The 15947-nt window shown below is 35.4% G+C and overlaps 1 protein-coding gene across 3 annotated transcripts in view; it reads left to right on the top strand.

Moving 5' to 3' along the window:
- The first annotated feature begins 6285 nt into the window (after positions 1 to 6285).
- The window catches only part of LOC106881267 (tubulin gamma-1 chain), a 74773-nt gene continuing 65111 nt past the window's right edge, over positions 6286 to 15947 (top strand). Inside the window, exons 1-5 of one of the 3 annotated variants that reach the window (XM_052970526.2) lie at positions 6286 to 6581; positions 7567 to 7654; positions 9595 to 9645; positions 11973 to 12034; positions 13114 to 13281. In XM_052970526.2, the coding sequence (XP_052826486.1) occupies positions 9600 to 9645; positions 11973 to 12034; positions 13114 to 13281 (276 nt within the window). In that variant the 5' untranslated portion in view covers positions 6286 to 6581; positions 7567 to 7654; positions 9595 to 9599. Of the gene's footprint in view, positions 6582 to 7566; positions 7673 to 9594; positions 9646 to 11972; positions 12035 to 13113; positions 13282 to 15947 lie in introns of all 3 variants that reach the window. The other 2 variants (XM_052970525.2, XM_052970524.2) reach the window with 2 other exon arrangements.

Raw genomic sequence — 15947 nt, 5'->3', positions numbered from 1 at the left:
TGGCCATGGGAACAAGAGTGGCCTCAACTATGTGAACCTGTTTGTTGGCTACGTTGAGGCCCCAATATTCTCACAGTTCACTGGTCCCACTCCCAAGCTATACGGTCATTATATCGATGACTGAATTGGCACAACCTCACTCTCCTGTGAACAACTAGACTGCTTCCTCTCCTTTGTCCAATCCTTCCATCCTGCCCTCGAATTCTCCTGCACTATCTCTAACTCTTCCGTTGAATTTCTTGACATTTTCTGTCAGCTCTCTGCTCTCACTACCTCCAACCACTACAAACACACTGACTCACACTCCTACCTTAACTTCTCTTCCTCCCACCCTACCCACACCCAGCTCTCCATCCCCTACTCCCAATTCCTCCATCTATGCTGGTTCTGCAGTGATAACCATGACTTTGAGACTCATTCTCAACTCATGGCTCGCCACTTCATCCAACATGAATATCATTATCCACACTGCCCTTGCCTTGGAACAATCTGTGGACCATGCCTCTGCTCTTTCTCTTCATATCTGCCCCACCTTTACCTATCTCTTGTTTCCCCTCACCTCTTCACCCTACCTGTCCAATACACCATTCTCCGAGCCTTCCAGCAACTCCAGTTCAACCCCTCCACCTTGCACATTTTCCCTAACCTACCCCTTCCCTCCTTCAAACAAGCCCATGACCTCCTGGTCCACAGTTTCTTCCCTACCACTGCCTTCCAGTCTGGCTCCTTCCCCTGTTCCCACCCATGCTGGCGCACCGGCCCTTACCTCTCCAACACCACCACCTTCACTGTGAACAGAAATTAATCTTCTCTCTTTGTTCCTTTGCGACACATGGGCTCAACTCACCAACCTCACTTCCTCTCTTCATTTGACACCAATCCCACATGGATTCCCACTCATCTTCCACACCCTCCACCTACACATCTGCATACTGCCCACCTCGGTACCCTCACCCACATGCACCACTATACACACACCCATACACACTGTTTGACTCATCACTCACTTCACACACCATTAGAGACACACCCACAACACTGTCCCACTCCACACACACTTCTCAGCACCCACACAACACACCATCATCCTCACATGCACAATCTTCAATAGCGTCACCACACATACCATTACACCCAGTACACTCTGTAAAATGGTTAGCATTAGGATGGGCATCCAGCTGTAGAAACTATGCCAAAACAGACAATAGAGCTTGGTACAGCCCACTGGCTTGTCAGCTCTTGTTAAACTGTCCAATCTATGCCAGCATGGAAAACAAATGTTGAATGATGATGACAATGATTGCACTGCACCTCTTATGTGTCCATAGTTTACACTGGATACACAGTATGGAATTACTATCTACACCTTTTCTATAAATCAAACTGGGTAATTTACCTGACGGGAGCAAATTCCTATCTACTTTCCTGCTTACTAGAATTCTGGTCTTTGCTGAGTTAACTTTTAGGCCCTTTGATTCCACACTGGGAATTTTTTTTCTAAGTCTACTATAGAATCCGCTGTGTGAATAAGGTCATCAGCATATAATAGCTCCCAAGGGCAGATCTTAAATTTCCCTGTTATGACTTAGAAGACAGTGATGAATAAGAGGGGAAAGAAAATTGCCCTGGTGAACTTCTACCTGCACCCTACATTCACTGTTGTATTATCTTACTGATAGCATTCCTTTACAATTCTCACCAGCCATTCACCCACTCCTAGCTTCCACAGTGATCTCCAGATCTGGGAGTGAGGGATTCTGTAAGACTTTCTCTAGGTTGATTAATGCCCAGAACAGCAGTATACTTTTGACTAAATACTCCTCCTGCATTTGCCTTACTATGAAGAGAGCATTAGTAGAACTTTTTGCAGGTATAAAAGTGAACTGTTTAATCTAGTCCAATCCTCTTTTTAAGTCATGTTATGACACTTTGTAACTTTCAGGAACTGGTCCAGCAATTTGATACGTCTGTAATTATTTCTCTCTTTGGAATCACCTTTAAGTTTATAAGCTTAATTAAATATTGCTAGTGTGAGTATTTTTATCAAGGGACATACTTACTGGAAAACTTGAACACTGCACTAGAAGCTATCATTTACATAGTGCTTCCACTACTTTCTGAGTTAAGTTGTATGCATAACAATAACTTTTTACAAGTGGACTGAGTCAGCAAAAGCTTTTCAATATAATGCTGGACACCAAATATAAACATGATTGAAGATTCCTTATAAAAAATTACTGGATAGACATGATTAGAAGCATTCTTTTTTGGTGGGGAAGGCTTGGGGAAAAAATAGGATAGTAACATTTGGAATGCAAGAAAATCATGAATAAAATACTTTTAGAAAGACATTTTCATAGTTGGATCTCTTCTAATGCAAATCTTTTTATAAAGATAGATAGTCACAGTTGGAACGTTTCTGAACAATCTAGAGTTATAACTGGAATGGTTTAAAAAAAAACAAGATAATCACAGTTGTCATGCTCTTAAAAATAGTGGGATTCTAAATTCTTCCAACCACTTGAAGATTTTCAAATTTTCACCATATGATTTTTTTTTAAATGTAGTTTTGACGTAGTTTCACATGCTGATGATGAAAATCACATTAATATTTTTTTTAAACAGAAATTAACAACTTGGATCTTTTCTGATTGGCTTTCACATTTTGAAATTTTAAAATGAAGTGAAAATTTTCAAATTTGGTATATTGATGTAATTTTTCACGCTGAATCTGATGTATGTAGTTATTCACTTGTTCCAGCAGCATAATTTTATTGAACACCTTTCAAAAATCAAATTCAGTGAGATTACAACATATCAAATTTGAAAATGTTCACTTTATTTTAAAATTTCATAAACTGACAGAAAAGACCCATTAGTTTTTCTAACTGATAAAAAAATGCAAAACAAACTTTTGAACAGGCATGTAAATAATTTTAAAAGGAAAAATCTACATTGAAATTTTTTTGTGAAAAATTACCAAACATGTAAACAATATATATTTTGTAGAGAAAATGAAAAAAATGGAAGTTCAGTATATAGGTACATAGTGATTATAGTAGTTTTAAACAGACAGCAGCTTTATTTGTTACCATGGAAAGAGGTACCAATGTGCCTGAAGCTCATGATTGGCTAAAATTACCCAAAATTTGCAAAGTCTAAAGCTATTAACTTTTTTATTTACTAATTTATGACAAAAATGAATTTCATTTCCATAATTAGCATACAAAACTATATCATTACATTAAATTTGAAAATAATTGGAACAAAATTAAAGGAATTGCAAAGGGAAAGTCTAATAGAAAAGATCCCAAAATACTTCATAAAAAGTGATGGTCAGTGTGCATGCTTTAAACACTAAAACCAAAATCAAAATTGGTAGTCATGGTTGGATGGTCACGGTTAGAGTGCTTATAAAAAAACAAGATGATGATGTTTGCAATGCTATTTTATAAAGATGGAATGGTCACAGTTATAATGCTTTAAAAAATGTGAAATAGCAATGATGTTAGCACTTTTAATATAAAGCGTTGAGCTGGCAAAATTGTTAGTACACAGGAGAAAATACTTCACGGTATTTCATCCGTCCTTACGTCCTGAGTACAAATTCTGCTGACGTTGACTTTGCCTTTTATCCTTTTGGGGTTGATAAAAAAAGTACCAATCCCATTCCTAAAAATTGCTGGTCTTTTGCCAAAATTTGAAACCAGTTTTGAAGAAAGGATTAGGGTTGGAACCTTATGTCGATACTAATTTTAAAACATTTTGGTTAATGTTTACAATATTACCTGGAAATGAAATTTTAAAAAAATAGTGCAATGGGTGTAAAAAAAGTGTAGGAAACGAATATGAATACAAAAATGCATGGAAAGCAATGGGGTGAGGGGAACAGGACTTCAGAAAATTCACAAGATCTGAGTTTTTCCCTCATAACTTTGAGGAAAATGAGATTTTTTTAATGAAAGTTCATAGAAATACCTTTCAAACAGCATAGATTATGATTATAAAGAAATTTATAGGGAAAATCTTTTCCGAGAGGGTGGGGAGAGGACTTCGGAAAATTCACATGATCTGATGTTTTCCCCCATAACTGTTATACTGTTATGCTTATAAAGAAATTTGAGGTGAAAATCTTGGGGTGGGGAGAGGACTTTCAGAAAATTCACAAGATCCCATTTTTTCCCTTGTAACTTAAAGGAAAATGGATATCTTTTAATGAAAGTATGTATATATATATATATATATATATATATATATATATATATATACCTTTCAAACAGCATGCATTAAAGATGCCTAATGTGCTGCAAACCCTTTATTTTTGTTTGGAAAAAAGTGGGGGAGAAACCGGAATTATTGTAAAATGTTTTTCTTTTTTTCGATGAATGAATTACGGTAACCTGGGATTAATATATCCAGTGATTTTAAAGAGGTATGTAAAAGATATTTTGTTTTAATATCATGCTTTTACTTGTTTCACACACAAACACTAACATGGTTTTTATAAGGATTTTGCATCATTCATTCTCTCTCCTGTCCAGATTTTGTTACCACTAATTTTTATATCTTCAGCATTTTCACTTCTTTTCAAACTTGTTTGAATTTTCAATCTTATGTAATCCACACTCCAGAAAATGTATTTTCGCAAAATGTTATCTCCTCACCTTCAAAATCTCATTTTTCTGAAAAAGTTCCTTCGGATTCCTAGTTATGGTAAAGGTGCACTTGTAAAAATTTAACAAACTTTTAAAGAAAGAAATAGCCCCCATTTTCCGGACAAAAAAGTGTTTCGTGGCATATTAAGTCATTCATCGAAAAAAACAGAAAAACATTTTCCAATAATTCTGATCCCCCTCTTTTTTTCCGGAACTAAAATAAGGGGTTTACAACACATTAGGCATCCGTAATGCATGTCGTTTGAAAGGTATTTATATACAATTTCATTAAAAGATATTTATTTTCCTCAAAGTTATGGGTGGAAAACTAGGATCTTCTGTGAATTTTCCGAAGTCCTCTCCCCAACCCTTGGAACAGATTTTCCCCACAAATTTCTTTAAAATCATAATCTATGCCGTTTGAAAGGTATTTCTATAAAATTTCATTCTAAAACAAAAAAAAAAAACCCCATTTTCCTCAAAGTTATGAAGGAAAAACTCGGATCTTGTGAATTTTTCGAAGTCTTCTTCCCTCCCTGTTGCTTTCCACACATTTATGTTTTCATATTTGTTTCCTTCACATTTTTTTACACCCGTTGCACTATTTTTTTAATTTCGTTTCCGGGTAATATTGTAAACATTAACCGGATCTTTCTGATTTTGCAGACACCACTTGTTTTCTTAACGAAACACTTTCAAACTTGGGACACTGGTAAAATGTGTCATATAAAACATCTTTTACTCTTAGTGTTGTTGAGAAAAGTTTATATTTTTAAAGTTATTTCGTGTTAAAATTGTCGTGTTTTCTGTAATTTCAACTAATCACTGACGGCTATTGAGGTGAAAACAATTACTGCTGTGGATTGTAAACAACATGTTGTGGCGGTGTAATGGGATCTTTTCCCTTGAATAAAATTAGTGCCGTTGTTTGTCAACAACAACTATCGGCGGTACTGTTATTTATGACATCGTTTGTGCGTTTGTACTGGTTTTAGCTTTAGGGTTTTAGGGTTAGTGTTCAGGTTTTAGAGTTAGGGTTATGAGTATTTTTGCCAAATGTGGTGAAAATCTGTTCAATACACCGCCGCAAATTTTTCACCAAATTTGGCAAAAATACTCATAGCCCTAACCCTAACTCTAAAACCCTAACCCTAACCCTAAAACCAAAACCAGTACAAACGCACGAACGATGTCATAAATAACAGTACCGCCGATAGTTGTTGTTGACAAACAACGGCACTAATTTTATTCAAGGGAAAAGATCCCATTACACCGTCACAACGTGTTGTTGACAATCCACAGTAGTAATTGTTTTCACCTCAATAAACGTCAGTGATTGGTTGAAATTACCGAAATACGAAAACTTCTAGCATGAAATAACTGCGTTTATAAAATTTTTTATCTGTTCTATAAGACAAAATATGCAAGTATACGAAGTTTTAAAGTGTTTCTGTAGAAAACACATTAAATAAAAAATGGTGTCCGCCAAATCAGAAGGATCCCATTAACCAACATTTCTAATGATTTATTTGAATATTATTTAGAAAAAAGAATTTCGAAAAAATTAAAATTGTAAAAAGTGCCACATATTTTCGCAAGTCAGCAGTCGTCTAAGCATGCGCAATGTTCCGGGCGGGTTTTTGTTTTATTTTGAAAAATAATTGTTTCAGATGGTAACCTTAGGGATAACCGAAAAAATTTGGAAATACATAATATATGATTTACATCTTGTACTATATTCTCACACACTTTTTCTTCATTTCCAAACATTTTGACCTTATTCGCGATTTACGTTAAATCTTCAACCCGAAATTTGCCGCCATTTCCGAAGAGATCGTCAATACATTTTTCGTGCCTCATCATCGCATCTAGTTAAGATGCCTCGTGAAATGATCACATTACAACTAGGCCAATGTGGCAATCAAAGTAAATATATATTCTTTTTAACATTATATACGTCTTTTTTTCTCTCATTAAACTATTTATATTGTACATTGCTGATACTTTAAAAACGATTTCTCGTTTTGCTTTATTTACATTGTGCAAATGTATATATGGTTAATGCATTTAACCTGAAAGCCTACTTATAGTTTATATTTTAATAAGGTTATTTACATCCATTTAGTAATTTTTATTCTAGTTATCCCAACTTGGCAGCAGAAAAGTTTAGCAACACTTAAATTCTGAATTTCTCGGGCACCTAGTATGTCGAAGGTTTATTGTTTCTTCAAATTCTACACCGCCGAGGCTGTCTCAAAACTCGTCTTTTCATTTAAACTGCACATCTTAAACACACTTTTCGTTTTGTAAATTGAAATTGTCAGCCAGCTAGGGAATCAGTAACTTCTATTCAGGTTCCAGTGCAAGTATATTGTATACTGTAGGATAAAAATTTTAGACATGACTACAGATGTGTGGCACCCCTCACCGACGTTATTTCTTTTATAAACTTTCTGAAAAATGAATTTTAGTGAAATTTTTCACAGCTAATTTTAGATGGTGTAAATTAAAGGCGGGGGTAAAGAATACGCACACCACCCAGTTTCGGTATAACCCTGAACCTAACCCTAACCGCCGAAAACTGGTGGTGTGCGTATTCTTTACCTTCGCTAATTAGGGTTATAATTTTTATATGAAATCTCGATGTAATCGTAAACTATTCCAACTGAAGGGTATTTGTTGAATTTTGGCTTAAGCACTCCATATAACCCCTCATTACTATTTATTTTTCGGAATTTTCAGTTAATGAAAAACTTTATATAGCTGGGTTATGCAATAAACAACTATATGGATCTTTATCTTTGAAACTTGATTAACTAAAAGAGCTGGGGAAAACTACTTGTGAGGATTGCTGAGATTGTAATGCTTAGGATTTGTTGAAAAACTCCACTCCCTCACCTCTTTATTGCAGATTGTTTATATACAAAATCTTAGCTGGAATCTGAAAATCTTGTGTATCTTGGTTGCAATGTAAATCTTTGTCCTGGTGGAAATTTATGGTATGGAACAGATTTTTGGTGAATATGATAGTTTGTGATGTTTACTTTTCCTAAAGGTATTTGTGATATGTGAATTAAAATGAAATTTAGTCTCTGGAATTACTGCTGTACCATGTTTGTCATTTCAATATTTCAGAATCATAAAAGTGTAACTAACCACTCATGCTGGTTAAGTAAAGGTGTTGAACTGATAGTTTAATGTTTTAATATTTTATTTTACATCACTTAAATTGAAACTTCATTCCCTAGTGAATACTACTCTTATCAGCTCGGGGACAGCTGGTTGTAAATAGGTACTGTTGTAAGTTCAATTTGTTTGATTGGTTTGGAATTAGCAATGGGAAGCTACTTCAGTGTTATCTTTCTCTTGCAACAATTTCTTTATTATTTATAAAGTTTTTGTAGTATTTACATTTTGGTTAGGAAGATGGACGGAACACTTTTATTTTATTGTGATTTCTGATTTAGCACAAGTTTCATGACTATGATATTTCATTTCCCATTGATAGAAACAAAAAGCAAATTATTTGATTTGATTCAGTCAAATGAATTCTTTTCCAAAAAGTTAGGCCTTGCAGAGAATATTAGTATTTGAACTGGAATATTCACTACATGAAGAAATGTACATTTGATCTTGTCATGCTGCTTCTGTAGCATATACATTAAAAATGTAATTATTTTGTGGTGTTTGTAATTTATGTAGAGTGCTGACGCACTCTATATTATTGTATTATTAGTATTTTGTAAGTTTTGTCTTTGATACTGCTATAACAAAATGAAAGTAATTAAATGCTGTCAGAATAATAAATAGTAGCTAAGTGGGTGTTAGCATATTTAATGCAGAGTTATTAAATAGTTAACTTGCAATCAAATATGAAAGGAGTGAAAAATTTATTATTTTCTTATTTTTCTGGCAAGTGTGGAAGACCCCTTTGCATATGTTTTGTCTAAGTAAATATACAGAAATGTGTGTTTGTTGGTACAGAAAAACAATGTTTAGAAACTCAGTTCTTAATTATTTTAATGTCTAAACCAAATTAGTTTTGCAATAGCAGCATGAAAGACCATCTGTGAGTAGGTAAGGATAAAATGCAGTAACTTGTCTTGAGTTTTTACCTATTGTTGATGGGGCAAATGAAAGTCATTAATACAAAATGGTTTTTTCTCACTGGTTTTTGATTTTGTTTTGGGTTTTTTAATGCTCTTTGCATTAAATATGCTAATAACCAATACTATCTATCACACAGGTGAGATCTTAGAATTATTTAATTACTGATAATTCTATTTCAGCAAGGTTTAATAAGGCTATATTTTGAATACCAAAATAAAGTTAACATATATCCTGAATTTATTCATGTACTTACTGGAATAATAAATAAGGTTGCTTGAAGCAGCAGTAAATAAAATCTATTCATGTAAAGTCATATTGAACATGTTCAAATACACTCAGACATGTGAAGATCTTCCACTAAAATAGTCCCAGGAGAAAATTCTCCTAGACAATGTGGGAAAACATCATTGGGTTGTAAGGATTCATGCATTTCACATGCCCTCTCGGAAGAGAATTTTCTCCAGGACTATTTTTGCCGTGAAAGGTTTGCATATGATCTAATATCATCATTCACAACCCAATGTGTTTACACACATCTCAGAGAATTTTCTTCCAGGAATGTTTCTGCAGCAGGTCTTCACATGTCTGAGTGTGCTGAAATATCTTAAATATGACTAAAGTAAGTTAAAAAAATTTCGTTTTAAAATTCAATATTCTCATGCTGGGTAATTCGATTGGGTTGAGATCTGGACATAACTTCTTGATAGACAAGTTACAGCCATTTGATAGAAAAATTCTAACAACACTTAACTGTAGCTTTTCAATTAATAGCCCTAATATTTGTTGAAATTATGTTACTTATTTATCTATGTATCTATTTTCTCCTCAGTTGGCATGGAATTTTGGAAGCAGTTGTGTGCAGAACATGGTATTAGTCCAGGTATTGATCTTCCATTTTTTGTTTGATGTTATTTTTTATATTACATGATGACATGCTCTATGAAGTACCATTGCCTCCAGTGAGAGTGTAGTGGTGTAAGTTTGAGAATATGTTGATTTAGAACTGTAGGAATGAAATATGGTTTAATTGTTGAGATGAAATAACTAAATAATGTGTTAGGAATTAATTTATAAATTCTTTTACACAGTTGTCAAGTCATATTTGTTATGTATCCAAGAAAATGCCTCCCTGCTATTAGGCAAGCTAACACTCACCTACTCTCCCCATCTGCTAGACTACTATCAAGTAGTATACTTTATTACTGCCTCACTTAGACCTACTCAATGGACATATCTCTCATATCACTTCTGTTATACTGCGCCTCACCAAGAAAGTGTGGTTAAATTGGTGAAAAACAAAATAATCTAGTCTAAATTAATTTTGTCCTTTACTAGAAGTTTCACAAAAGAAATCATAACATGAAACAAAAAGATAGAATTTGATTGGTACCAAAAATGATGCAAATAGACTTTTTTAACGTCAAGTGCCTCACCTGGCATCATTTTTTTTTTGTCTTTTTTTCCATACCTACTCTCTATATCATACCATTGCATTGCATGTCTCCTCTTGATCTAAAGATCACTTAACACAATGGCAAGCTTGCAAAAAAAAAATAATAATAATAAGCAAATTTAAAAATTTAGAATATGTCTCCATTTCTTTGTATGATTATTTACCAAAAGAAATCTAGTCTCCTTACTCTCGAACTCATGTTAATGAGGAATCTCAGCTCTCTCTAGTATATCCAGCCAATGTTCTAATCTCATTAGCTTACATGTCCATCTATTCCTTGATTCATTTAATCCTTCTTTGCTTACTTTCACCTCTGTGAAAGCCTCTTTCAGACTAGTTTTTCTTTTCCCTTCATGTAATTGGTTGTCTTCCTTTACTCACTTTTAAACATAATTCTAAAGTAACTCTCTCTAGATAGTAGCATAAAATTCCTATCTGATAGTCTTTGCATTTCCAGTCCTTATCTCACTTTCCTCAACCATTTGACCACATCTGCTTCAAAATTAAACAGCCTTATTAGTTTATTAGTTTACTACTAATCCTAACCTTCTGCCAAATGTTAACTTTGTCATTCATACTTAAATTCTGATGGTTACTAGGATAGATGCGTGCAAACTTGGTTTCTCAACATCTGACACATCAACTAGTTCTCTTAGCATCACTTCTGTTCTTTTTTTGCCTCCCTTTTCCACATTTGTCCTTTCACATTGCAAGAAACACCTACACGTTACTTTACCTCCAGTGGAATCTCTCGCAAATCATACCTAATGTCTTGAAAAGGGAAAGACATTGGATAAGATAACACTGCATCTGAAAAAAAAAAACAATGGATTGACATTGTTGAAATATTTTCAACCACATCTGCTCCTTCACAGCTGACCTGGTGCCTAAACAACAAGCATCTTCCCACCCTTTTTTTATGAAACTAAATTCCTTAGAATTACAGATAGAAGTTAGTACTTGCAATAATTCAAACCATACAAAACTTAAATTTTCTGGGGTTTTTTAAAAATGTCTTTCTTTGTGTGGAAGAAATTTGTTTATAGCTATGTAAAATGAGGCAGCAGTACAAATAAGTCATGTGAACATATAATTAATCAGTGTTTGGATAGGTATGGTGAAAACTCCACCAAAGAGGCTTATTTCTAGTTGGGTAAATGAATATTGCAGCTTAAATTCCTAGTTGAAACCATTAACATCTAACACTTTTGAGAAGTGCATGAGTGTTAAATGATTTCATTCTTATTTCTCAATAAATGTGACATATTGTACCTTTGCAAAAAAGGAAAAAGAAATTTTAATCAGTATTATGCACATGATAGAACAGTATTATACGCATGAAAGAACAAAATAGTAAGAAAAAGTAGTTTTAAATATCTCCAACACTAAGAAACTATGAAGATTTGCTATTGCCACTTTAAATACAAGAAATCTGAGAGGTGGAAAAAAAGCTAGATGACGACCATCATTTTATATTTAATCAATAAGAGCTCGTTATCTTCTGAGTTTTTGCTTATGTAAACAATAGATATGATCTGTATGCTGAGGTTCCTGAGAAAAATATTTTATGAATCATAAATTGAACAATTAATCAATTGCTGATCAATCTAGGACTAATTAAAGAAACACTTGTATATTGAAACTGAATGTGGACATAGGATATTCATGGTGCAAGAAAAAAAGATTAGAGTTAATTAAAAAAATTTTTTCTTTTATTCTGTTTAAATCATGCATTAAATTGTTTTATCTTGCAGAAGGTATTTTGGAAAACTTTGCAACAGAAGGTTTAGATCGGAAGGATGTATTTTTTTATCAAGTAAGTTTGTGATTATTATTTTTTTTTAATTAAAACGACTTCAAATTCAGATATTTCTTAAATTAAGTAGAATAAATTGTTTGAGACACTTCATTCAAAATTGAAAATATCCTGCAATTATGTTGCTGGAACCCTACTGAAGATGTATTGGTGTGAATACAAACCATCTGTTACAAAGTGAAATTAATTTTTCAGTTTGATAGTCTAGACATTTTCTGTTTCTCAACATAATCTTGTTTATGTAAAACTTTGCAGGGAAATCTCTTCAGATGCACTGTAAGTTTTGCATTATGAATTAAACATTTTAAATAAGATTAGAGATATAATTCTGAGATCATAACACAGATGTCAGTTTTATCTTAGGAATGTAACATTTTCATTGGACAAAGATGGCTTGGTGGCAAATTGACTTTTCAATCAAGTGAACTAAATCATTCAAATTGTAATTAGTTATGGATAAAATTTCTAAAGTTATGTGACTCTGATGGGTCACTATATTTCTGATATTCTTTTATTCATTTACTTGTTTCAGCCATTTGAATGTGGGTGTGCTGAAGCACTGCCTTTAGTTGACGAAATTGACCCCAGTACTTATTCTTTGTAAGCCTAGTACTTATTCTATCATTCTCTTATGCCGAACCACTAAGTTTCGGGGACATAAACACACCAACATCGGTTGTCAAGTGATGGTGTGTGTGTGGGAACAAACACAGACACACAAATATATGTAGGTATGTATATCATCATCATCATCATCATCGTTTAACGTCCGCTTTCCATGCTAGCATGGGTTGGACGATTTGTATATATATATATATATATATATATATATATATACATATACGATGGGCTTCTTTCAGTTTCCCTCTGCCGAATCTACTCACAAGGCTTTGGTCAGCCTGAGGCTATAGTAGAAGACACTTGCCTAAGGTGCCTGGTTGGGAAGCAAGCTTTTTACCACATAGCCACGCCTGTCCCTATTGTGTATTTTTAAGATAATTATTGTGTTGCAATAATTTATTGAATGTAATAAATTCTATCATTTGCAGCATTTATATTGTAATTCTTTCTACTACTAGGCTGATGATGAACATTATATTCCCCGTGCTGTACTCCTTGACCTTGAACCAAGAGTTATTAACACTATCATGTCATCTCCTTATGCCAAACTATATAACCCTGAAAATGTTTTCCTTGGCAAGCAAGGAGGGGGTGCAGGAAATAACTGGGCTGTTGGTTTCTCACAGGTATACATTTTATATTTCTGTTTACATCACTATTTAAACCTTGAACTTTTTAGGTTATTTTATTTTTAAACTGCCAGGAAATTTTTTTAGGAAAGTAAAGTTAGACTAAATGTTTAGCTTATCTAGACCAGTACCTCGCATCTTGTCACACTGCAACAGCCATTTTTTCATTCATTCAGTTTTCATTGACGTCATAGTTCCATTTGGTTTCTAAAATCTGCTACTATTTAGCAATTTTTTATTTGATACTTTAGTGAGAGCTGTGCGAGCAATGTACAGAGATGCTGTCAGTAAGGTGAGGGTTGGCAATGAGTACAGTGATGAATTCCGGGTAGACATAGGGGTCCACCAAGGTTCTGTCCTCAGCCCCCTCCTATTTATCATAGTCCTCCAGGCGATAACAGAGGAATTCAAGACAGGATGCCCCTGGGAGCGCCTCTATGCTGATGACTTTGCACTAATTGCTGAGTCACTATCAGAACTAAAGGAGAAGTTTCAGGTGTGGAAGCAGGGACTAGAATCGAAGGGCCTTAGAGTCAACCTAGCTAAAACCAAAGTCCTAATAAGTAGGAAGGTAGATAAAACACAAACCCCTTCAGGTAGATGGCCCTGCTCAATCTGTAGAAAAGGTGTAGGTAGAAACTCTATAAGATGTACCCAGTGCAAGCTATGGACACAAGAGATGCAGCAATATCAAAGGCAGGTTAACTAGGAAGTTAGTTTTTGTATGTGGCAGACGTTCAGGTGCAATAAACACTGTAAATATGCAGAAAACAGCTTCTGTCTCATTCCAGGGAGAAAAACTAGATGTAGTTGATAGCTTCCACTATCTCGGTGACCAAGTTAGTAGTGGTGGAGGGTGCGCTGAAAGTGTAGCTGCTAGAATAAGAATATCCTGAGCAAAGTTCAGAGAGCTCTTACCTCTGCTGACAACAAAGGGCCTCTCACTCAGAGTGAAAGGCAGACTGTATGACACATGGGTACGAACAGCCATGCTACATGGCAGTGAAACATGGGCTGTGACTGCTGAGGACATGCGTAAGCTCGCAAGGAATGAAGCCAGTATGCTCCATGGATGAGTAATGTCAGTGTGCATACTAGACAGAGTGTAAGTACCTTGAGAGAAAAGTTGAACATAAGAAGCATCAGTTGTGGTGTGCAAGAGAGACGATTGCGCTGGTATGGACATGTGGCGAGAATGGATGAGGATAGCTGCATGAAAAAGTGCCACACCCTAGCGGTTGAGGGAACCCTTGGAAGAGGCAGGCCTAGGAAGACCTGGGATGAGGTGGTGAAGCACAACCTCCAAACATTAGGCCTCACCGAGGCAATGACTTGTGACCGTGACCTTTGGAAATATGCTGTGCGTGAGAAGACCCGGCAAGCCAAGTGAGACCAAAATCTAAGGCCTCTGCCAGGGATGTAGCCAGCCCACTTCTGCGTTACATTCCTTCATTGGACACTAAATTCCGCTTGTGAAGACCTGTTGAGGAAAGCGAAATCGTGATGGCACCTTTACCAGTGGGGCACTAAGAGCACCGTCCGAGCGCGATCGTTGCCAGAGCAGCTGTCTGGTTTCCATGCCGGTGGCACGTAAATAGCACCAGCGTAATCGTTACCAACATCGCCTCCCTGGCACGTGAAGGGACATTCGAGCGAGATCATTGCCAGTGCCGATGGACTGGCTCCTGTACAGGTGGCATGTAAAATACACCATTTTGAGCGTGGCCGTTGCCAGTACCGCCTGACTGGCCCTCGTGCCAGTGGCACGTAAAAGCACCCACTACACTCTCGGAGTGGTTGGCATTAGGAAGGGCATCCAGCTGTAGAAACTCTGCTAAATCAGATTGGAGCCTGGTGTCGCCTCCTGGTCCACCAGTCCTCAGTCAAATCGTGCAACCCATGCTAGCATGGAAAGCAGACGTTAAACGACGACGACGATGATGATGATGCATTTTGTTGTGGAAGGATTCCAAACCACCCCCACCAAGTGACTAACAGTGGACCGACTCATTGTTATAAATTAAAGAACCATGAGCAATTGGCAGTTCATGTTGGTAGCAGTTAGATCTCTCTGACACGTATCTACAAATTAGAGTAGATAACGAATGCTCTAAATACCTAACAATTAACACACATAAAGGACTGTATAAATACAACAGGTTACCATTTGGATTAAAAGTCGCACCAGATTATGGCTGCAATGTTAGTGGACTGTGAATTTGCAATTCCATATTTGGATGATATACTCATTAAAAGCGAATACAGGGACCAACATGTAGAGTGTGTAAAATATGTATTTGAAAATATTAGGGATTATGGCTTTACTTTGAATGAAGAAAAGTGTGAATTTCTCTTACCGAAAATAAGATATTTAGGACAAATCATTGACAGAGATAGACATTGACCAGACCTGACAAGGGCAGACACAATTAAAAATACACCCCATTTGACTAATATAGCAACCATACAAGCATTTTTAGGATTGGCAAATTATTACCAAAATTATATTGCAAATATGTGGTTCCACTGAATAATCTGCTGAAAAAAGATGTGAAATGGAATTGGTCGGAAAACGGTCAAGAGGCATTTGATGAAATAAAAAAAATATTAATTTCTGATTTGTCGTTAGCACTTCAATCCTGCAGCGAGGATTGTTATAGCTT

This window comes from Octopus bimaculoides, chromosome 9 (genome assembly GCF_046866305.1).
Source record: "Octopus bimaculoides isolate indiv1 chromosome 9, ASM4686630v1, whole genome shotgun sequence".
NCBI lineage: Eukaryota > Metazoa > Mollusca > Cephalopoda > Octopoda > Octopodidae > Octopus > Octopus bimaculoides.
The sequence above is the reverse complement of the archived record's forward strand: the minus strand, read 5'-3'. Positions and strand labels throughout refer to the sequence as shown.